The sequence below is a fragment of the Pipistrellus hanaki genome, assembly GCF_964339955.1.
Source record: "Pipistrellus hanaki genome assembly, chromosome: 4".
Lineage (NCBI taxonomy): Eukaryota > Metazoa > Chordata > Mammalia > Chiroptera > Vespertilionidae > Pipistrellus > Pipistrellus hanaki.
Window position 1 is genome coordinate 13081706 of NC_140506.1, and position 23274 is coordinate 13104979.

Consider the following 23274-nt stretch of genomic DNA (forward strand, 5'->3'; position numbering starts at 1 on the left):
GGTGGAGCAAGGACCTGAAGGAGCCATGAGGGCATCTAGGAGGCTAGCACTGCGGGCAGCAGGGCACTTGTGCAGAGAACCAAAGGCAGGAGCCTGCCGGGGGTGGGGTGCTGGGGGCTCAGCCGTGTCAGGCTACGGGTTTGTGTGCAGTCTGAGCATAGAGCTGACGGGGCAGTTCCCTGGTGGCTTCTGGCTCAGAACTGTTATTGGACAGACCGGGATCATCTGTCGAGGTTCTGAACTCTGACCTATCTCTCGGGGTTTAAAAAATCGATTTCCTAAACGTTAGTTAAGGGTTTTCTAGTGAAAGCTTATCACAGTTGAAGAGTTTTTGTCTGAGTTTGCATTGCCAGTGGGAGCATTGAAGGAAGCCTCTTGTAAGAATAAGTGAAATTGCCAAAACCGGTTTGGCTCAGTGGATAGAGTGTCGGACTGCGGACTGAAAGGTCCTGGGTTCAATTCCGGTCAAGAGCACGTACCTTGGTTGCGGGCACATCCCCAGTGCGGGGAGTGCAAGAGGCAGCTGGTCGATGTTTCTCTCTCATCGACATTTCTAACTCTCTATCCCTCTCAATTCCTCTCTGTGTAAATCAGTAAAATATAAAAAAAAGAAGAAAAAAAAAAAGAATAAGTGAAATGGATGAGACTAAAGATCGGTTGGGAAGTTGGGGTCGAGTGAAGTTACTGCTGTTATGTAGAACCAATATTAAATGGTTAGCCTTCACTTTATATGCAGTAAAAAATGTAATGCTTAACTTAACAAAAGATCTGTCCTAGGTCCATATACAATGAAATAATCTTTTTGAAGAGGGAGTTCTAAAACAAAGAACAAAGTTCAGAATCTTTTGATTGGCTTTTCCTCCCTGTCACCTGTGAGTGAAGCCAACACAAGCGTGGGAGGCACATGTCTCCTCTGCAGGGATCTGCCACGTGAGCTCCCGGCCCCACATGCACAGGAAAGCCAGTCTCCGGTGGCTGCCACCTCGGAGAGCTTTTGCTCTGACTGGGTGCAGAGTAAACATGCGTGAAGCAGGGAAGGTATTTGTACCCAGTGCACACACATTCAAGGACAGTCACGGAATTCAGAGGACGGCCCGAGGGAACGGGTGATGATGCATTTTACAGATTTCTGCTAAGCATCCAGCAGATGAGGACATTGGCAGAAAAGTCTAGATTGTTTTTATCCGCGGGCTTCATAAGGCCATTCATTGGTACCATACCCACAGCTCAGTCCCTGTTCAGAGCTGAGCTGTGGGTAGGGTACCACTGTTCCTGGTGTCTGCATGTATGTTCTTTTGCCTCACATACTTTCCTGTTGTGTGTGTTTCTCGCAGCAAACCAAGGAGAGGGTGAAGCTGTTGATACAGCTGGCTGACGGCTTCTGCGAAAAGGGCCACGCCCATGCGGCGGAGATAAAGAAATGTGTCACCGCCGTGGATAAGCGGTACAGAGACTTCTCCCTGCGGATGGAGAAGTACCGGACCTCTTTGGAGAAAGCCCTGGGGATTTCGTCAGATTCCAACAAATCGGTAAATGGCTGTGTGCAAACGGAACCGATCAGGGTGCTCTGCGCGTCCTGCAGGAGCTTCAGGCCGCCGAACTCACCCCTGTCCTCTCCCGCAGAGCAAGAGTCTTCAGCTCGACATCATCCCAGCCAGCATCCCGGGGTCGGAGGTGAAGCTGCGCGACGCTGCACACGAGCTTAACGAGGAGAAACGGAAGTCTGCCCGCAGGAAAGAGTAAGCCGGGCTTTCAGAACCTGCCGGATCCCTTGAAAAAGGGAGGAGAATGTCACTTGGGCAAACAGGCACCTGTGGGTGCTTTCAGGTCAAATGGCGCTGTGACATCTGCCTATTTGGAACACGCTGAGCTTCTGCAGCTCAGGATCCACACACGCACTGTCCCCTCTCCACCTGCCTCAGAGGCAGTCGCTCGTTACCTGTTCCTGCACTCCCGGCTCACAGGGGCTGGCACATGGAGTTAGTGTCATTGTCCTCCGTGGACCAGAGTGGGAATGCTAAGGAGAAGAAGTGACTAACGAGGGGAGGTGTTCAAACGTTAGTGAACGGTACAGAAGGTTGCTCTGAGTCCGTGATCCTCACAGCATCATCTCATTTCTTGAAATGAGAAAACCCGATTTCAAGAAGCTCCCAATTTGTACCCAATTGTTGTTTTCCTTCCACTTGGTGGCTAGATACTCTCATTCTGTCTTTTCTCGATTGCATTCTCCCAAGTACGTGACTGACTGGTGATTTCTAAGCCACACACTGTTCCACAAGCCATAGAGGTGGGAGTGCATCCTGACTGGGCACTGACTCGTTGCCGTCTTCCTGGGTTTCAGGTTCATAATGGCCGAGCTCATTCAGACGGAAAAGGCTTACGTCAGGGACCTCCGGGAGTGTATGGATGTAAGTAAGTTTTTTTTTGCTTGTTCACTTAGATTGTTTGCAGCCTTGCATTCCTTCTTACCTATTAGTAATTCTTCAAATAATCACACTCTTCAGTTGTGTGATTAAAGTGTCATAGGCAGCCAGTTCCACGTTTGTGTGCCTCTGTGATGTCCTGGCTCGATGTAAAACTGCTCATTGCGGGCGGAGGCAGCGCTGATCCTCCTGCTCTGTGTGTCCCATGGCGGCGGCCGGGCCCTTTTATCGAATTTCACAGCAGCTGCAGGAGATGTGCCTATTGATGATGACTGGCAACTAATGCCCAGTAGTTCTGTGAATGTCTGTTGTACCTTGTGGAGTGGCTTAATTCCAAAATTCAAACCTCGGAATAAGTCTAGAGTCAAAAAGCATAGGAACTGTTCTCAAGCACTATAGCAACTGAGGGTTTTTTTGTGTTTGTTGCTGGTTTTTTTTGTTTGTATTTTGTTTTGTTTTTTGTTTTTTTTCAGTTTTTCACATTTCTCTAAAAGATTCTATTCTTAAGACATATTTTCGGGTATACATGAACTCTGGGTCCAGCCCTATGGATGTCAGAAATCCAGTTTCTTAAAAGTTTGGTGTCGGCTTCTGTGTAACCCCCGTTCCCTCCCGCCAGACCTACCTGTGGGAAATGACGAGCGGCGTGGAGGAGATCCCGGCCGGCATCGTGAACAAGGAGCTCATCATCTTCGGGAACATGCAGGAGATCTACGAGTTCCACAACAAGTGAGTGCGCGCCGGGCGCCGGGAGCCGGGGCGGTGCTGGCAGCCAGAGAGCCACCACGGTTTCCTGGGCCCCGAGGACAGGTTTCGGCGGCGGTTGAAATTAAATGAAACCTGCCAGGCTTTCTTCAGCAACACTGCCATTCTAAACACAATTTTAATGCAGGCTCAGCTTCGCATTCCTGCTCACTTTCCGTAGAAATGAGGTTCGGGAAACTGTGAAAACTGTTTTCATGAGACCCTAACTCCTCTCAAGCTGTGTCACTGACTGCTACCTAAAATACTTAGGATTAAAAGAAAGAAGAGGTTTCTGATTACAGGCAATGTTCAGTCTTTTTTTTTTTTTTTTTTTTTTTTTTTTAACCCTCACAAGAGGACATTTTTCCATTGATTTTTAGAGAGACTGGAAGGGGCTGGGGGTGGGGGGAGAGACAGAGAGAAAGAAACATTGATTAGTAGAGGTAGAGGTACGTGCCCTTGACCAGAATCAAACCTGAGACCCTTCAGTCCGCAGGCGGAGGCTCTAACCATTGAGCAAACTGGCTAGGGCAATGTTCAGTCTTTTTAGATAAGAAGGAAGTGGGAATGGAGGACGGAACAGATGTGCAGTCTGTCCAGAATGAGATGCACTTTCCATCGGTCAGAGGAGGACACAGGTTCATTTCTAAGAAATTTTTTTAAACCAGTAGAAGGTCACCCAGCCAGTGTGGTTCATGGTTGAGCATCGACCTATGAACCAGGAGGTCACAGTTCGATTCCCAGTTGGGGCACATGCCCAGGTTGTAGGCTCACCAGTGTGAGGCATGCAGGAGGCAGCTGGTCAGTGATTCTCTCTCATCCTTGATGTTTCTATCTCTCTCTCCCTCTCCCTTCCTCTCTGAAATCAATAATATATATATTAAAAAGTAGCAGAAGCTCTTTTAGGAGAAGTCTGTGCGGCCAGTAGTCTATGGAAAAACGAGTGGGGCCAGAACTTCTGGGGTCTTCCTCATTCCCCTGTCCCTACCCCAACAAAGGATACTAAAATCTAAAGGGGTTCTTTTCTTTTTAAAAAAGAAAACCAAACAAACCATTTTTAATTGATTTTTAGAGAGAGCGGGAGAGGGGGAGAGAGAGAGAAACTATGATGTAAGAGGGAAATAGCAATTGGCTGCCTCTTGTATGCCCCCTACTAGGGATGGAGCCCACAACCTGGGCATGTGCCCTGACCAGGAATCTAACCAGCAACCTCCCGGTGAATGGGAAAATGCTCAACCATTGAGCCACCCGGGCCAGGGTAAAGGGGTTCTTCTAATTGAATATTTCCATCCCTACATTATGCCTCTAACTGCTAAACAGCACTTTCCCAAAAGTGAGCCGCAGGTTAAAGTTCCTATTAGAAAGTGTTTAAATGCTAAACCAGGGAGCTGAACGTCACAGTGACTGGCTCTGGTTAAGAGCGGCACATTTCGCTAAATCTCAAAATCTAAGTGGCACAGGTTTTTCACTGCATTTGATTAAAGTGATGAAATTCAGGCATTGCCCGAGGTCACGGTATGCTTGGTCTAATTTCTGGCATATTTGCCTACCGAAGTGTTTTATAACATCATACTAGTAGGATAACGTTTGCATTCTCTGCAGCATTTTCCTGAAGGAGCTGGAGAAGTACGAGCAGCTGCCGGAGGACGTGGGCCACTGCTTTGTGACCTGGGTGAGGAAACCTCAGCTTCTTGTTCGCACCTAGTAGGTGGCTTTGAGGGGAGTTGGGAGGAACACCGTCCATTTCTTTTCTGTCACCGTACTCTGCTGGTACCTGCAGACAGAGAAATGGCTTTGTCCCAGAGAATTACCTTCCCCGGCTAGTTACTGACGCAGAATGAGCTTATTCGCAGGAGCAGTGATTTAAAGGAGACCATTCAGTGTGCCAGACCTCTGCGTGGCTCCGGGGGTTCCCAGCTAAACGTCAATGCCCTGCTCTCCCAGGGTGGGAGTGAGGAGGTCTCCCCGTCCAGAGGGGGCAGACACTGACCTGTGATCATGCCATCCAAGCGCGCTGCCCGGGTTCCCACACGCCATTGTGGGGGAAGAGAGCATGTGCCTAACCCCAGCGTGCTGGGTCGGGGGAGGCTTCTGGAGGTGTGTGTCTCACTTTGCTAGATTTATTTATAACACAGGGGTTCTTTAATTTGGCCTTACATAGCCTTTGTCCACACAGCTTCTTTTCTATCTAAAAGTTAACCATATTTTGACATACCGCCATTCGAAATGATATTTCAATGCTTTTTTGTTTATAGGCAGACAAGTTTCAGATGTATGTCACTTACTGCAAAAATAAGCCTGACTCCACTCAGCTGATATTAGAGCACGCAGGATCCTACTTTGATGTAAGTCACAGGTTACTGAGGAAACAGGTTTCCTAAGTTATATTTGTACATACACAATGCGTTATTACTCATAACTTTCACCTAATGGGTGGGGCAACAGTTCCATTTTCATCTGTCACATATATGGTGGGATAGGCTTATACTGTCTTCTGTTTTAAAAGCTCCTTCTCAAGCTATCTATCTGTCAGAAATTCAGGCCTTAATATGCATGTATGTGTATGTCATTACTTACTATCTTTATGTAATCATAAATTTTTACATGTATAAAAGATGTAAACTATTAATCTTCTTTTTCCCTCTTAAAAAAAAGTAACTTTGAATCTTTTTTTATCATTTCTTTTTTCCATTTTAATTTCATGTTGTTATTTTCCAAAAGTGGCCTACCGGTAAACTTTTACAAATAGCACTGTAACCACTAGGCCCATTAGGAGTTTTATTAATTATATTCTCGTTGGTGTAAATATATTGTAGATATAGCTCATCCTTTTTTTAAAATATATTGCAAGGTGATTATTTAGTACAAAAGGAAAGCAGTGTCACGGTGCATAACATGCAGAATGCTTTTTGGGTTTGTAGAATGCAGTCAGGTGTGTGCCATATATCAATACATTCTGATTGAAAGGCGGGGTGCTTTTGAATGCACGTGTGCTCGTGCATGGCCGAGTGTGACCATCTGCCTTCTCTGAGAGTCTGGGGACTGAATACGTTCAGCTTCTCTCTTTGAGATGAAGGCCTGCCTGCAGATGACCCTGTGTCCGTGCCATTCTCCTGACCAGCAGTTACACCTCCCTGCCTTTGTACATAGGCCTGCTCCCAGCCCAGCTGCCTTTTCTTTTCAGTCTTTCATAGACCCTAGGTCATTGCTGCTCGGAGAAACCCCACACCCACGTGGCCACATGCGGAGTTAGAGTTATATAAGGCTCAAGCATTGAGAGCATGTGGCACGTCGAATGTTTGGAATCAAAGCCATTAGAAAAACAACACTTTGCCCTAAAAACACTCAAGAAAACAGGAAATCAGGTTTGTCTGACATAGAGATCGCACAGGTTGCTTGCCCGTGGTTTTCCTCGTACAGCTGTGCATCCCTCAGGGCTCCCTTAGTTCGCGGTGGTGGCAGAGGTGCTGGGCAGAGAGTGGAAATCCACAGAGGGCATGCCCCTCCGCAGAGAGGGATGCAAACGGCAGGGACCTGATTGCAGGGAAACGATGTGAATGCACAGGGAGAATCAGCCATGGCATTAGATATGCCACTGACCAGGGAGCTAGGTCCTGCTTTCCCCCCCAACTCTCTGCCCTCCCACCCAAAATTTTATAAGTAAAGAGATTTTTAAAAGGGGAAACATTTTTATTTCAGCAGGATTAAATCTTAGTGAGGTATTAAAACTTAGTGATCTTGTAACCTTTTGAATCGTATAATACTACGATAGGTAATAAGGATGCCGACAGAAATTGGAGCTGCGTTTCTGAAAATGTTAAATATTACTAAGTGTTTCCAACGCATTGTGGTGCATACTGCTCAGCCTTGCGAAGGGATAAGCCCAGATAAATGACAGCATGGATTAACCTCCAAAGCATGGGCTGGAAGAAGCTGGATATAGAAAGACACGTTCTGCATGGTTTCTTTATGTGAGCCTCCAGAATATGCACAATGAATCTGTGGTGATAGAAATCGGAACCAGGGTTGCCTCTGGAGGTGGTGGGGGCACGGGTGGGGAGGAGATTGGAAGGGGAGAGAGGACTTTGTGATGGGGAATGTTCTTGGTTTGGGAGTGCTTGTCAGTGGGTTAACCTTAGTCGGAACTCCCTGACCTGCCCTTAAGATTTTGAATTTTACTGTATGTGGAAGAAACCCTTTAGAGGCACTATTGAATGACAAACGTGTGTATCATCATTACATCCCGAATCCCACGTTTTCAAACCATGGCAAATTGAAAAGAAACCTTGGAAACTGCATTTCTGATGTGGGAGCCAGAGGAGGAGTTGTCAGTTTTTAATTTAATCTGCTAGATGCCTGAGGAACAAGTCATTGGTGATTCGTGCGGCCGGCACTCTGGTCTGCCTTTTCTGGCGGCCGGGGCCCAATGACTAACAGATGGAGAGCACAGCCACGTGGTGGCTTCTGAGCCCGTTGTGAAGCGTGGCCTCCCGGGTGATAGCCGTTCCTGGTAAATTCTGAGGAGAGTGCTGAGAACTGAGGAAAGGCAGCCACAGCAGATGGGTGTGGGGAGTCTGGGCTAAGGCAGCGGATAGGGGAGCAGAGTTCCCTGACATTGTTAGTGGGGAAGAAGGAAGTGTCTGTGGGGAGGGCTGTGGTCGGTGACTCGGGCACATGTGGCCGAAGCTTCCGGAGCTGGAGGGAGGGAGGGCAGTCAGCCCCTGACTCAGGTGTGACGGCTTCAAGGGCGCCTGTGCCAGCCTCTGGGGACAGCGCTGGGGGTTGACTTTGCCGGTTTGATCTGAGAGCCAGCGATGCAGAGTCATCGCCGCCATCGGAGGGGTTCCAAGTGATGACACATTTATTACTTTTAGGTTGGCCATATTAAAAGAATAAGCAGCGATTTCTGCTTTATATTTACAGGAAAAGAATGTGTGTATATTCATTGTGTGGATATAAGGAATGTAAACTGTGAGTTGGTGCTCTCTAACTTGCCCAGTGGTGCTAATAGTTATTTACTTATTTCTGTAACTTTTCTTTAATTCAGGAGATCCAGCAGCGGCACGGGCTAGCCAATTCCATCTCCTCCTACCTTATTAAACCAGTGCAGCGCATAACCAAGTACCAGCTCCTTTTGAAAGTACGTATGATACAGCCTACAGAGTTTACGATTGGCACACTGCTATCATGACTTTTTTCTTTATCTGTAAAGTGCCCTGAGCTTGACTATGTGTGTTCTAGTAACATGGGACCCACTGGTTACAAGTGTTCGTGTGCATTAAAGAAAGAATGGCACAGTGCTAAGTGTCCTAGAAAGTGGCAGAAGCATACTTTTGACAAGTTTATTTAATCCAGTGTGGTAGGAAAGGCACAACAATAATAAAGGTATCATTTACATTTAAAAAAAAATAGCCCCTAGCATGTTTTGTTTTGTTCTAAATCATGCCATTTTTGAGAAAGGAAAGAGAATTGTCAGTCCTAGATATTTGTACCATGGCTCCTCGTATGGCTGATGACTATGGGCCAGGCCCTGTGCTGTACACTTTGATATATGAAGCTCACCTCACAGTGCTGTCTGCAGGAAGGAGCCTGGCCTTAGGGTGGGGCACGCCCCTAGGCTTCACTGGTCCCTACCACCTGGGCGTGGCTCTGCCCTCAGGCCAGGCTGGTACCCAGGTTTCCCCTGACCCCAGAAGAACTACAGTTTTGTCTGGTCATTTGTCACACACCAATGTGTACATTTTGTTCATACAAATGGCAAGTATTTGAGTCTCACTGACCTCTAATTTTTCTTGGTTACGAATGATTGTAAAAATTCAATAACTATTAGTCGTGGCAATTGGATGGTAAAGAAAACAGAATTTGTGGTTAGAATGTCTAAGAGTGCATTCTACATGTGATTGATACATATTTTCTTGACTACAAGGAAAATAATTTGCAGCCTCCATCTAAGGGTGTTCACCCTCCCATTTCCTTGTCTGTTGAGTGTTAGTAATGAAACGTTAGAATGTACCAATCATTCATCCCAGTCACTATATTTTGTGAACCTGTGTCCCCGGTTCAGTCCTAGCACAATGATAGGAGGCAATCATGACATTCATAAGAAGGAGTTATGAATATCTGAAATTCTTTACTCTATTGGTAAGAAAAATGGAGAAATAGTTAGCAAGTGGCTGCCTTCCTTTGTAGAAGTGGCTCCATTCTGGAACTTTCTGTCGGAGCAGCTCCCTTGCCCCTCAATGTCAGGATCTCCCTGAGGGACTGTCTGGCCGTCCTGTCCCTGCAGAGTCCTGTGGGCTGTAACCACGCAGTGGAAGCCGGAGGCTACGCTGTTAATCTTAACATTTGCTCTTTGCTTCCTATTCCACAAAGGCGGCTCACCTCTGATGTCCTCAGGTTCGAGGACTTTGTTTTCGCCTGTGGCTCTCTAAGATCGTTGCTCAGTGACCTCACGTCTGGTCACTCACTCCTGGCGGGGGCTGGAACTCAGAACCCTCCCTTGGCTCTGCGGAGGGTCCTTCTGGAGAACAGAAGTAAGCTGTGTGATCCCCAGCTGGGAGCTGCTGCCAGTGCAGCTGGTCTCCGTGTATGGAAGCACTCTGCCATGCTGTTCAGCATCGTGTAAACATCATCTCATCATGAGGGAAGGTGCTTGTCAGTAGCTCAGTTGCTCCAGACCATTGGGTGTGAGACCAGAGCTGACCTCACTGTCATGTCCCTCTGTTGAGTCCTGGGACCCAGAGTGCTGTTGATGTAGTACTGCCTGACCAGTAGTCATTAATGCACAGGTCAGATGTCTGGGAGCCCAGAGGAGTCGGAATTTGCCGCCCTTGCTATCTTTATCCAAGACGGTGTCCCTAAGATCTGAGGTGTCATCACTCAGGGAATGTGATGCAATCGTGGGAGCTTCTAAACATCCTACAGGCAAAGGGTGTTTCACCATAGGTGTTCCTACAGTGTCACTGCTCCTGCCGCACGCTGCACAGTTCCAGGTTCGATGGCCCTGCGTTCATGGCACCAGAGGCTCAGAGGCCTGCTGGGCCCTGTGGAAGCTCAGTGGTACTGGCTGGACCCTGACGTGACCTTCAGTCACACCAGTAGCTGACTGCTCTGCTCTCCTAATTAAATATTTTTGTTTGTCACTTTTAGGGCTTGGTAGTTGACATGTACACTAATTTTATCTTAACTTAAGACTCCTCCTGGATTCTCTGATGAGAAGAAATGTCCTAATTGAGCAGGACAGACCCGTCTGTCCATTGGACACAAAGACAGTAATTCATTTCCTATGAGAATATATGCCCAAGAGACCACAGTCTGGTTTTTTAATCTTGAAAATCAAAGCTCTTTCTTTTCTGCAAAGATCTCGGTGGTAGAGAATGTCGCAGTCTTCGCTAGTTCACAGTCTTGGTCTTCTGCAGGAGCTCCTCACGTGCTGTGAGGAAGGCAAAGGGGAGATCAAAGACGGCCTGGAGGTGATGCTCAGCGTGCCCAAGCGAGCCAACGACGCCATGCACCTCAGCATGCTGGAAGGTACCGGACGCCCCCCACCTGTGTGCGCTTCCTGCTGAGTCTGTGGGTGGATTTCCCTTTCCCTGAGAACCTTGGCTTCATGCTTCTGTGTTTACTTAGGAGTAAGAGTCTAGATGTGAATGTCTTCTTTTTTAAAGAAGAATTGGTTTTATTGTTTCCCTTAAAGATCACATGAAATGCTTCCACCTAACCACCTGACCCTGTCCCTGTCCCTCTCCCTGTCCCTGTCCCTGTCCCTGTCCCAGTACTGGGAATGGCCTCCCCACACTCTGAGCTTCGTATCACTGGCCTTCACCTGCCTGGTCTCTGCTAGGTGATGGGTTAGGGTAGATCAGACCCCTAAGAGGAGAAAATCCTTAAAAGGACTTGCTGCTTCCCCATCTCTGCATCCATGGCATTACTTGCTGGAGCCTGAACATAGCGAGTACCACACAACTTCTTATTTATGCAGGTGAATGTGGTATATAACGCGGTGGAGAATCAGATAAATACACTTTAAAATGTTACCATTATATAATGTCTATGAATGCTTCTGCTTAAGAAGGCGATTGTGTGTTACAGAGCTTAACTGTCACTCTCGGGTTACACACATTTACAAGAAGCGCTGCTGGCCTATGTGTGTCATTATTGCTGGTAGCACTGAGCCGTACACTAGTTAGCGCAAAGGTGTTGCTCTTGGTCAGAGACCAAAATGAAGGCCAAGTGGCATGGCTTTCTCTTTCTCTGATGTAAAATGCTGAGCTGGCGTGGCAGCCCTTCTGACGCCAACGACTCGGGCTCTGTTCCTGCTCATTTGTCTCCACGACTCGGATTTTCCTGGCTGGCTCGGCTCAGGATGTCTCTAGACTGTGTTAACCTTGCATCGTGCAAGACGTGCGGTGTGGGGCAGCATGGAGCAGCTAGACGTCATACATGTGATTCCCCATGTGGCCTGAGCATAGGTTCGGGCTCCCAGAGCTGCAGAGGATGCTGGGAAATGTAGTGCTCATTTGAGCAGTGTAGAGGGGGCTTCTGCTATTAGGGAAGGGGGAGAGTGGAAGTTGGGAGACAATTAGCAGCCCCCACCTGCCCCAGGAATCTTAGAGTCCAGGCAACGGTCCCTTCCATGAAGAGATGAGCATTGATTAGTGAAAGCCAGCCAGTGGCCAGAGCATGACTGATGCGCAGGAAGAAGTTTGCATGCAGAAGGAGAACTCCACAGAGATGAGTACCCAGAAGGAAGGCGAGACCAGGGCCTTGTGGAAAGGCCGGGACTGTTGGATGTCCTGGAAGGGTGTTCTAGGCCGAGGAAGCAGAGAATCAAGACGCGAGCTGGGAACGTCAGGGAATCATTCTGGGCAGAGGAGGTCTGTATGAGGAGTGTTGTGAGTGCAGGTGACCAGATGTGGCATTCTGAGCTGGTGAGAATGACACCCTAAGGAGCTAGAACACAAGGAATAAAGCCAAGAGGAATCCCTTAAACACACACACACACACACACACACAACAGGAAAAAAAAAGAAGAAGAAAAACAACGAAAAATATATGTAAAATCTTGTTTCAGGAAGAATTATCCTTTCTCGGGTGGGCCAGTGCTAGGGAAGCTGGAGTCAGGGGCCCAAATGGAAATGCTAATCTGAGATTTAATTGATGGGCATTTTACAAATGTTTAATAATCATAATGCTGTCTTTTTTTTATTTTAAATTGGTTGTGCCTCCTGTTTTATGTTGTAGGGTTTGATGAAAATATCGAGTCTCAGGGAGAACTCATCCTGCAGGAATCCTTCCAAGTGTGGGACCCAAAAACCTTAATTCGAAAGGGTCGAGAACGGCATCTCTTCCTTTTTGAAATGTCCTTAGTGTTTAGTAAAGAAGTGAAAGATTCCAGCGGGAGAAGCAAGTACCTTTATAAAAGCAAATTGTTTGTAAGTATTGGCATTCGGAATTTTAAGTTTAAAGGTAACACAATTGCAACATTTTTGTAGGTAGAGAAAAATCACTCTTCGTTGCCTGCAGGTTATCCTAAAATGTGAAAAGTCCAAAATTGTCATGATTTCATCTTCAGTGAAATTCTTTGACAGCCGTGAGTCCACTAGAGGGCGCGCCTGAGTTTGTGTTTTCCTAGACTTAGGACAGTTGCTTTTTCTAAATTCCAGGCAATCTAACTACAGGAAAAGAACACACTTTGTAATTTAATTTAAATCATTTGATTTTTGTGTACCTTAACTGGCTTTATAAATACACAAAGTGATTATATCTCACTATGATTTTGTGAAGTTCTCATATCTTTATAATTAATTTCTCATTCATCAACATTGGAATATACTTATGCAGCCTTATAGGGTGGCTCACTGTGGGATCTTTATGACAAAATTTGATATATTTTCATTAAAAATAAATTTCAAATAAATAGATACATGGGTTTTACAATAGCAAAATATTATTATTGGAGAAAAATCTATGTAAGCAAAAATCGTTTTAAAGAACCACAATCCCACCTGTTTATAGACAGTTGCCCTTGAGTGCTCGGCAGTTACAGTGATGAATTCTTACTTGTCATTGTACTTCCTGGCAAGAGAAACACACCTGGTGCCTTTTTTCCATTGGGAGCACGTCCAACCAGCCTCTTTATAAAATCACATGTCAACTCAGAAAAATCTCAGGCACATGTCATCCCCAGGGTCCACTATATTTCCTTCTTCCCTTAGTAGCAATATTTCAGAGGACTGTCATCAAAAAATGACTGAGCAGGCTCAGGCAGTGGAGGATTGGGCAAAACTAAAGAAAAATCACCGTCAGAGAAATAATAGAAAATGCATTAGAATTTGTTTTCTTTCTACAAAGTAAGGTAGATTGCTTGTACATATTGATAGATACTTGGATAATTTATATTTTATTCATTGTATGTTTTTATGGTATCCATATGTTAATCAAATTCCCAAAGTAATAAAATACTACCAAGTGTAGAGAGCATCTTAATAATAATCTGGAATTTGCAAGTTCAAGCTAATGGTTTTCATACCCTTTCCTTTGGCTGACATCCTGTTTGAGATTGTCTTTTGGATCACAGCCACCTTACATCATTTTAGATCATATTCTAACTGGAAAGAAAAAATGCAGCATTGCTGGCTAGTAATTTCACGAGCTGGCTCTAATCTAGCCTCAGAGACCAGGCTAGTCTGTTTTAGAAGCCGATACATCTTCACTTAATTTATCTTTCAAAAGTTGAGGTTCCCTGGGCGGCACCTCTGCGCTGTGGGTTATGAATCACTTCCTTCACTGGAGGCAGAAGAATGCTATAGGGGGGACATGATGTGGCGGAGTTGAAGGTGCTGACCTTCATCTACACTCTTCCGTGTTCTGCATATTACACCTACATATATTACAGAGAGCAATTTTGTCCTTAGCCCTTAAAGCTATCGGTGAAATACTAAAAGTTTATGCAACTGGCCGAAACCGGTTTGGCTCAGTGGTACAGCGTCGGTCTGCGGACCGAAAGGTCCCAGGTTCGATTCCGGTCAAGGGCATATACATTAGTTGCGGGCACATCCCCGGTAGGTGGTGTGCAAGAGGCAGCTGGTCGATGTTTCTCTCTCATCGACATTTCTAGCTATCTCTCTCCCTTCCTCTCTGTAAAAAATCAATAAAAGTTTATGCTACTAATAAGCAAATTGGAAAAAACTGAGCTGTTGAAAACACCATTTGCCCTCCTTGAAGGTACTTCATTCATGCGGAAAATGGAAGGGGGCAGCTCTTTCTCAACCAGAACAAACGCATTTGTCATTTATAAGATTGAAATGAGTCAACCCTTAGTCTTCCCGATAATGAGGTTTCAGATATTTTGCTTTTTCCCCCTCTGGATTTGCATGTGGACTTGCATCAGAGTCTCCAGCAGCGGTGCTCACAGGAAATGAAAAAGATGAAACCGGTCGTTTGCAGCCTCAGAACAAAATTTCCTTATTTTCACCAAAGTGAGGGCTAAGGATTACTTATTAAACTTACCAAGCTACGTTGTTATAACCTAGCATGACCACATGGTCTCTGAATTGTACTCTCCTCTAATTATATCATTGTCTTTTTACCCAGACCTCAGAGTTGGGTGTCACGGAACATGTTGAAGGAGATCCCTGCAAATTTGCACTGTGGGTGGGGAGGACGCCAACGTCAGATAATAAAATCGTCCTTAAGGTACGTCTGCGGGAAGCTTGGGGACGTGCTCTGAGACATGCTTACCGTGGCCGTGAATGCTTGCTTTTTTCCTGTGGTTGAAACTGCTGGTTTTCATGTCACTTTGTGTGTTGCTTTTATGTTCTGTAGGGATTAGAGATTCCCGCAAGAACAGTAGAATAAGTTCAGTTTGGTGTTCCAGGGATGAAATAACGTGAGCTAAACTTTGCTTGCTTACTCAAATCAAATGGAGCGCGTCTTCAAACTTTTCCCGTCCTTCCAGTCTTAAGAAGAATTGTGCATTCCTGAGAGATGCAGGAAGTTCAGGTCTGGGACAGGGATCAGGGGCCCACAGCTTCCATGCACACCTGACCTTTGGTTTTAGAGCAGTGGCTCTCGACGTTTCTAGTGCCACGACCCTTCAGTACAGTTCCTCATGTTGTGGTGACCCCCCAACCATAGCATTATTTTCGTTGCTACTTCATAACTGTAATTTTACCACTGTTAATGAATCGAAAATATCTGTGTTTCCCGATGGTCTTAGGCTCTACAGCATGGTTGAAACCCACAGGTTGAGAACCGCTAGCAGGGCCTCCTAAGACCACCTGAAAACAGATATTTACATTACGATTCATTAACAGTAGCAAAATTACAGTTATGAAGTAGCAACGAAAATAATTTTATGATTGGGGGGTCACCACAACATGGGGAACTGTACTAAAGGGTCGCGGCATTAGAAAGGTTGAGAACCACTGGATTGGAAGATCATGGGCACCTGGTGGAGTGTGATGGCCTTGGAACGTTTCAAGGCTGAACCTGCCATATGTCTCCATGGGGTCCTTGGCTCTTTGGCTTTCTAGTTTGAGGGCAGAGGAAAAAGGGATAATGATCAGCTACAGGGTTTTATATAATGCTTTGATTTAAAGTGTTTAAAAAACACTAAGGGAACTTCGAGGTATCTCATCTTTGGGGGGGAAAGTGTCTTTGGATATTTGATTTGAACTCTGTCTTGAATAACTACCCTCTCCTAAGAATGGCAGAGGGCCCTAAGGGTGTCCTAATGTACTTCCCTCCTTCTGTGTTTGAGAAAATACAGATGGAACTGTCTGTTTGAGCTGTCTGGAAAGACCATAATTGACTTAAGGATGTTCTGGGGAAGATGTAGACAAAGATTTGTAGGATGTTGGGAGTCGAGCCAAAAGCTAAATGGGCCTCTGGGTGAACTTGCACATCAGCAATTTTGTCTTATGTTCCTTTGAGTCTCTGTGGTATTTCCAGCAACCCCAGGTTATTCAGCAGCAGGCCACTCTCATAGAGCCGCTGACTGTTTGCCATTGTGTTTTAAGGTGTTTACTCTCATAGAAATGAGCAATATTCATTGTGCAATGAATATATTATTACCATCCCAGTGTGTTCTTGTTAGTACTGGCAGAAAGCCCTATAAAACATAAATTGCATTGTTAGCTAAATATTAGATATCTGAGCTTTTCTAAAGCATAAAATTTTAAAGTATCCTCAGGACATTAAAACTTCCAACTTATATTAAGTGTTTATCCAGATTAGCTTCAATGACATATGCCAAAGGGTGTATCTAAGAAATAGTGCCAGATATTTTAGCCAGTTATGGATTACTTTCATTTGGGACATAATAAAATACTCATGATGCAATTGAACAAAAGATTTCCTGTGGGCTTTACCAGATGAAAGTTTTCTAGGGAGTTCTGAGTAATATTTTTCTGACTTCCAACAAGAGACTAAACGAAATGATGTTCTCATTAATTTTAGAGATTGCTTTGTGGTGATGAGGCTGGTATGAATGGTGATGACAGTGGATATTGAGGTGGTGACAGTGAAGATGGTGATGGTGGTGGTGGTGGTGGTGGTGGATGGAGATGGTAGTGATGGTGGAGATGGTAATGGTATAAATGGTGGTGAAGATGGTAGTGTTGGTGGCAGTGGCAGTGGTGGAGATGGCAGCGGTGGTGGTGGAGATGGCAGTGGTGGTGGAGATGGTGGTAGAAATGGTAGTGGTGATGGTGAAGATAGTAGTGGTGGTGGGGGTAGTGGTGGAGGTGGAGATGGTAGTGGTGGAGGTGGAGATGGTCGTGGTGGTAGTGGAGATGGTAGTGGCAGCGGTGGAGATGGTGGTGGTGGTGGTGGTGGAGATAGTGGTGGAGATGGTAGTGGTGGTGGTGAAGATGGAAGTGGTGGTGGTAGAGATGATAGTGGTGGTGGTGGAGATGGTAGTGGTGGTGGTGGAGATGGTAGTGGCAGCAGTGGAGATTGTGGTGATGATGGTGGAGATGGTAGTGGTGGTAGTGGAAGTGGTGGTGATGGTGGTTCAGATGGTAGTGGCGGTGGTGGAGATAGTGGTGGTGGAGGAGATGGTGGTGGTGGCAGCAGTGGAGATGGTGGTGATGGTGGTGGTGGTGGTAGAGATGATAGTGGAAGTGGTGGAGATGGTGGTGGTGGTGGTAGAGATGATAGTGGTAGTGGTGGAGATGATAATGGCGGTGGTGGAGATAGTGGTGGTGGAGGAGATGGTGGTGGTGGCAGCAGAGGAGATGGTGGTGATGGTGGTAGAAATGGTAGTGGTGGTAGTGAAGATAATAGTGGTGGTGGTGGAGATGGTAGTGGTGGTGGTGGAGATAGTGGCGGTGGAGGAGATGGTGGTGGTGGCAGCAGCGGTGGAGATGGTGGTGGTATAAATGATGGTAGAGATGACTGTGAGTGATTTGGTGGTTGAGAAAATGTTTTGGGGGTGGTGGGATGTGGTGGTGAAGGAGGTGGTCACAGTCATGGTGGTCATGGCTGTCATGGCAATGATGCTGATGGCCTAGTAGTTGTGAAACAAAATGTGGCCTTTTTTTCACTTTTATAGTCTGCAAGGGAGAATTCTATTTCTAAATCCTTCCTTAAATGGATTGAGACTACTAGGAGAATTATCCTCTATAAATGTAATAATAAATTTGCTTTATATCATGAAAAAATTTCTTTATTTCTGACCCATAGTAACAGTTTTCCTCATTTGTCTCCAAACTGGGCCAGATGTTCTTCCTCAGATACTCTCTTTGTGTAGGTTCCCGAGCATTTGTACCAGGCTTTTACATTCCAGGAGGTCTTTGTGTTCAAGTGTCCCACCCTGAGACGCTGATTTCATGCACAAACTCCCCGGCTCCCTAATCACTCTGCTCTGACCCCAGCGTTGGCGTGACTGCTATCCTGGCATCAGGTTCCGGAATGGGAGCAAGAGGCCCCTTTTGTCCTTTATTTCTCCGTTATTCTCCCTCAATACCTTTAAAGCCATGTCCTCCAGTTAAAGCATTTTATTTAGAGAGTTCTCAGTTTTAATTTCCTTTCCTACCATGGGCTTTGGCTTTCTAGTTTCAAAACAAGGCCCACCATGAGGGCACGGTGGGTTCCCCTCCCTTTGTGATCTCATCTGCAATCCCGCTGACGATTGTTTTAATCATTCACAGGGAATTATGTTTATATCCTAGGAGGTTGATGTTTTCCATAAGGAAATTAAAAACTGTTACTAAGGCCCAGGACATGTAAAAAGGAAAAACAGAGCGCCTCCTTTGAGGCACAGTGAGAGGAAAAATCCAGGCAAAGTCGCTCCATGTGTGCTCATTCAACAAATGCTTGTGGAGGGCCTGCCACGTGCCATGCCCAGAGACCCTTTCTCCACCGGTTTAATAAAGTCCGGGTCAGTCCACCACGTGGAACTGGCAGTAGGACACGCTCGTTTATTCCAGCTGTTTATTCCAATTTACAGCTCGGGGCCGATGAGTGCAGAGCGGGGGGCAGGCTGTGTCCTGTGCTCTGGGACTGCAGCCTCACCTGCTGGCACATCTCTGTGTCCATGCCACGGCCCCTCGTTTCACACGAGGGTGAGGCAGCCTGCATCCACTCATGTTTGCGGGAGGGAGGGGAGGAGGCGGGTGCAGAAATGTGGAGGCTGCAGCTGCCATCCAATGAGTCCTGCGGCAGGGCAGCATGACCTGTGGGTCAGAATCCATTGACACTTCGCCAGCCACCGGCCACTCCTCTTGACCTGAGCCGCCTCCGAGCAGCTCTGCTTTGGGCTGGCTGTGTCTCCCTGTCTTCCCAGGGCCGCTTTAAGTTCCTAGGGCCTGGGAACAATATTGATTAGAATATCCATTGATGAGGAATTACGCGAGTGCTCTGAAATAAAAATGGTTTTGATTAAAAAAAACATTCAAAACGAGGGTCCTGTATTTGGTGGCACAGTAAACAGAGGATGGGCTGCTGTCCTGCTGGAAAGGGATGTTTGAAATAGGAAGCACCAGCGCTATGGAGGCCTGGAGGTGGGGGCCGGGTCTGACGGGTTCTCGCACTGGTTCAGGCTTCCAGCATTGAGAACAAGCAGGACTGGATCAAGCACATCCGGGAGGTGATCCAGGAGAGGACCATCCACCTGAAAGGCGCCCTGAAGGAGCCCATCCACATCCCCAAGACGGCCCCGGCCGCGCGGCAGAAGGGCAGGAGGTGAGCGTGTGCGGGAGGTTTGGCCAAGCTTATTTATGTAACAGGGAAGGAACAAGGCGGTGTTAACGTAATATTTTTCAAAAACTGTTCTTCTCAGACACTTGGAGGGATATGGTTTTTAAACACAGTTTATTCTTAGCAATGACATTGCTTCGTCAAGACAGGACCCTGCTTCCACTTAAAGTAAGTGCAGGGCCATGTGCGAGGCTCCGGCCTCTGCACCTTCCGCGTCCCGCCCCCATGGATTGTCTGTCCAGGCACGTGTGCAAGTCCACACGTTTCTGTTTCTTAGTTCTGACCTGGACATGATCACGTCAACTCTGTTTTTTATTACGTGGATTCAGTGGAGTGATCTATGGTAGCTACTTAGCCCAGTGCCTGCAGAAAGCCTGGGCTTAGCACAGAGGTACGGAGTCCGCACGAACACAGCGGAGGTAGCAGCAGTCGCGAAGACTGACTTGCTTCCCTTGAAACATCTATTCTCTCTCCAATGACCAATGGGCGAGCCTCACCAGTCTAGCAAACAAAGCCAACAGAGTCAGGAACTCAAAATCCCCTGTGTCCCCAGGGACGGAGAGGACCTGGACAGCCAAGGCGACGGCAGCAGCCAGCCCGACACAATCTCCATCGCCTCCCGGACGTCGCAGAACACGCTGGACAGCGACAAGGTAGGCGGGTGCAGCCAGTCTGGGCCGACGGGAAGCAGCCTCGTTCTGTGTGTGAGTGACAGTTGTCATCAGCGTTGTCCGACGGCTGCTCTGTGCTGAGCCCCTGCGGTGCCAGAGCTGGCACTGAGGCAGAGACCGGGGGCTTCGGGGTTAGAAGACGTTTACCCCGAGGATTCAGACAAACCACTGCCCTTCCCAGTGCTTTGCCTGATCGATCAGGTGTCCCCGGCAGTGTGTGCAAGCTTTTTCATTTTATATTAAGCAGAAGAACCTGTTGTTTTAAAAACAATATGGCCCAGAGCCCTGGTATGTAAAAGTTGGAGTTATTCTGGTCGAAGCAGGGACACGACTCCCTCCTCTTGGCCCTAAGGCGCCTTCCAGACACAGGAAGTGGGCCTGCGCCGACCGCCAGTGAGATAGATCTGATTTGTGTCAGAGTCCACAGAGGGGACCTGCAGTGTCCCCGGATTCTGGCTGTGGATTCCAAACGCCTGCAGAATAAATGGGCAGGAGAAGCTGGGCTCCTGGGCTTACACAATGCCCCGGTGTCCTCAGAAAGCCCGTGGGGGACATTCATCTCGACCACATCTGTCTCAACTGGGAAGAGCACCTGGTCTGCTCTTTCCTAGACATGAGCCAGATTTTATAACAAAAATTATTTGTCAGAGAATAGGGGTTCGGAAGTCCTGGGTTCTCTCTGCCTGGTACCAGCTGAGCTGTGCTGAGACCTTAGTCTGGGTCGTGAGTTGCAGGAGCTCTTGGTAACACGTCTCCAGGGCCCGCTCATGCGCAGGAAGGTGCCCTAACCTCATTTGGGAACGATCGATGGCAGAGAGGGCGTCCCACCTGGGGGCTATGTCAGGTGGCAATCCTTCCCGTCCCAGATCTTGGTCTTTCCTCACTAGTTTTACAGGAGAATTCATGGTATTTAAATGTCATTTCCAAGACACAAGTAAGTATATTTTAAAATACAACTTTTCTACAACGATTTCACTTTCAAGATACTTCTAGTGTGAGTAATTAGTTGTTTCTTTTTCTTCTTTTTGAGTTCTCTTAATAATAAGTCCTGGAACTTCAAATGCTTAGAATATGAGGACTGAAGAATAAAAACAATGTCTCGTTTTATTTTGCTCCGAGCTCAGTGGATGAGAATTCAGCAAATATTTCTTGCCAGGAGTAATAATGAGGAATAAGATAAATTACGTATTCAGGCTTGTGGTGTTTAATAGCATCGCTCTCTGCGGTCCCACCCCAGAGCCGCTGAGTTAAGAAAATAAAGTTTGAGCCTGGAATTATTTCATTAGAAAAATTCTGATTATTTTCTTTTTTTTATTAAAAAGATACTAATTGAGGTGATTGAGTAATTTAAATACTCTGTTTACATAAGAATTATAGTAATAATTCTTAATAGTTATGGAAACATAGACACTCAAGTTGAGGGGAAAGCCCCCTTCATTCAGACTGTCTCACGGCCTTGCCTTGGTGAGAATCACCCTCCAGCTCTAGGCCCCTCAAGCCCCAAATTCACCTTCTTACCACATATATTCTCATGGATCTGGCCTGGCTTATAGAAGTGAGATTAAAGGGGTTTTTTTAGTCATTTGAATGAGATTGCTAAAGAGATAAATACATGCAGAAAGTTCTGTCTTTTGGAAGGTGTGCGAAGACTTTTCTGGAGATTTCTCCAAGGAGAAAGGCTGACTTTGTCTCTTCATGGGGTTTATGTATAAACCAGAGGCCCAATGCACAAAAATTCATGCAAGAGTAAAGAGTAGGCCTTCCTTCCCTCGTTTGTTGGCACCAGCTTCCTTCCAGCACCCAGGCTTCCCTCCTCCGGCCGCCGGCAGGCACCCAGGACCCAGGTTGGCTTCCCTGGGGCCACCAACAAGCACCTGGGGCCCTCACTGGCTTTCCTCCGGCCCCAGCTTCATCAGGATGGATGCTTGGAAGAAGACCAGTCTAGTTAGCATGTTACCCTTTTATTATTATAGACTAGAGGCCCGTGCACGAATTCATGCACAGGTAGGATCCGGCTAGCCCCGCCCTCAATGAGGATCCATTAGGGGTGGGACCACCTGGGGGAAGAGCCGTGTGAGGGCTCCAAGGCAAGTCCAACCCATGTCGCTCAATCCCAGTCTGCCAGACCCCAGCAGCAAGCTAACCTTCCAGTTGGAGCGTCAGTGCACGTCATAATGACTGGTTGACTCGTCAACTTTCTGCCCCCTGGTGGTCAGTGCATGTCATAGCGATCAGTTGAGCCGCCTTAGCATTCATTATCATATTACACTTTGATTGGTTGAACAGACAACTGGACACTTAGCATATTAGGCTTTTATAATATAGGATGGGTGTGGTGGGAGTCTGGAAATGCCCCCTGGATGTAGTAAGGCTCCTAGGTGCCTTCTCACCTTAGAGAATTCGAGTGCTAGCATCCCAGTACATTCCTGGTCCCCGGAGGCATGGCCAACGAGTCCACGGAGGGTACACACAGAAATAAGGCTCTACCCTGGAGTTAGGAATCGCATTACTAGCTCTGCTTCGGATCTGTTACGGCTTAACAGGCTTATGTGAACTTGGAACCTAGCCCGCACAACTCCAGTAGAAAAAGCAGGCATCATCCTAAGAGCTGGATGCCATGAACAGCAAATTCTATTAGTAACCAATGATAGAGGAAGAATAACCACAACGAGAAAAGTGTAGGTTTGCAGAAATTGATCATTCTACCTCGATTGGAATGTTAAAAGAACTGCCGGTTAAATATTTTAGGTAACTTACCAATTTCTGTTTTTCTCATCTATTGTGCTTTCTCTGAACTTCATTGTGTAGCTCTGTGTCCCGAAAGGCCCACTTTCCCCTGCCCCGGGGAAGCTGTGACAAAACCTGTCCCTCAGCAGCACCCAGCTAAACACTCTCCCATCATGAAGGAGTGACACTCAGAACTGAGGTGTTTGAAGTGGGCGTGGCACTCGTTCCTAATACCCCTCACGAGACCACAGGTCCTTCATGGCCTCAAAAGTGAAAAAGGACGAAAGGGCTTCCCCGGATCGGAGAATTGCAACGTGTTCCCTTCTTCAGTTCTTGGATCTGCACGTGGGACTCACGTAAACAGCACGTGAGGCTCAAAGTCAGACTCCGGGGTTTGAGAGGACACACCCATGAGGCCTTAGAAAGAGAAGTGCATGTTCCCTCCACATGCCTGCATTCGTGTCCTCTGCTGGGGGGCTTTCTTGCTGCCGTCCCCCCTTACACCT

At 46.8% G+C, this 23274-nt stretch overlaps 1 protein-coding gene across 6 annotated transcripts in view; it reads left to right on the plus strand.

The window, feature by feature from the left end:
* Positions 1–23274, plus strand: part of TRIO (trio Rho guanine nucleotide exchange factor) — a 749917-nt gene that overhangs the window by 180913 nt on the left and 545730 nt on the right. For all 6 annotated transcript variants that reach the window (XM_084881643.1, XM_084881642.1, XM_084881641.1 and 3 more), the window contains exons 22-33: positions 1335–1529; positions 1624–1739; positions 2342–2408; positions 3043–3152; positions 4770–4839; positions 5423–5512; positions 8215–8307; positions 10586–10697; positions 12411–12601; positions 14763–14864; positions 19213–19355; positions 19924–20023. In XM_084881643.1, coding sequence (XP_084737769.1) covers positions 1335–1529; positions 1624–1739; positions 2342–2408; positions 3043–3152; positions 4770–4839; positions 5423–5512; positions 8215–8307; positions 10586–10697; positions 12411–12601; positions 14763–14864; positions 19213–19355; positions 19924–20023 — 1389 coding nt within the window. The remainder of the gene's footprint in view (positions 1–1334; positions 1530–1623; positions 1740–2341; positions 2409–3042; positions 3153–4769; positions 4840–5422; positions 5513–8214; positions 8308–10585; positions 10698–12410; positions 12602–14762; positions 14865–19212; positions 19356–19923; positions 20024–23274) is intronic.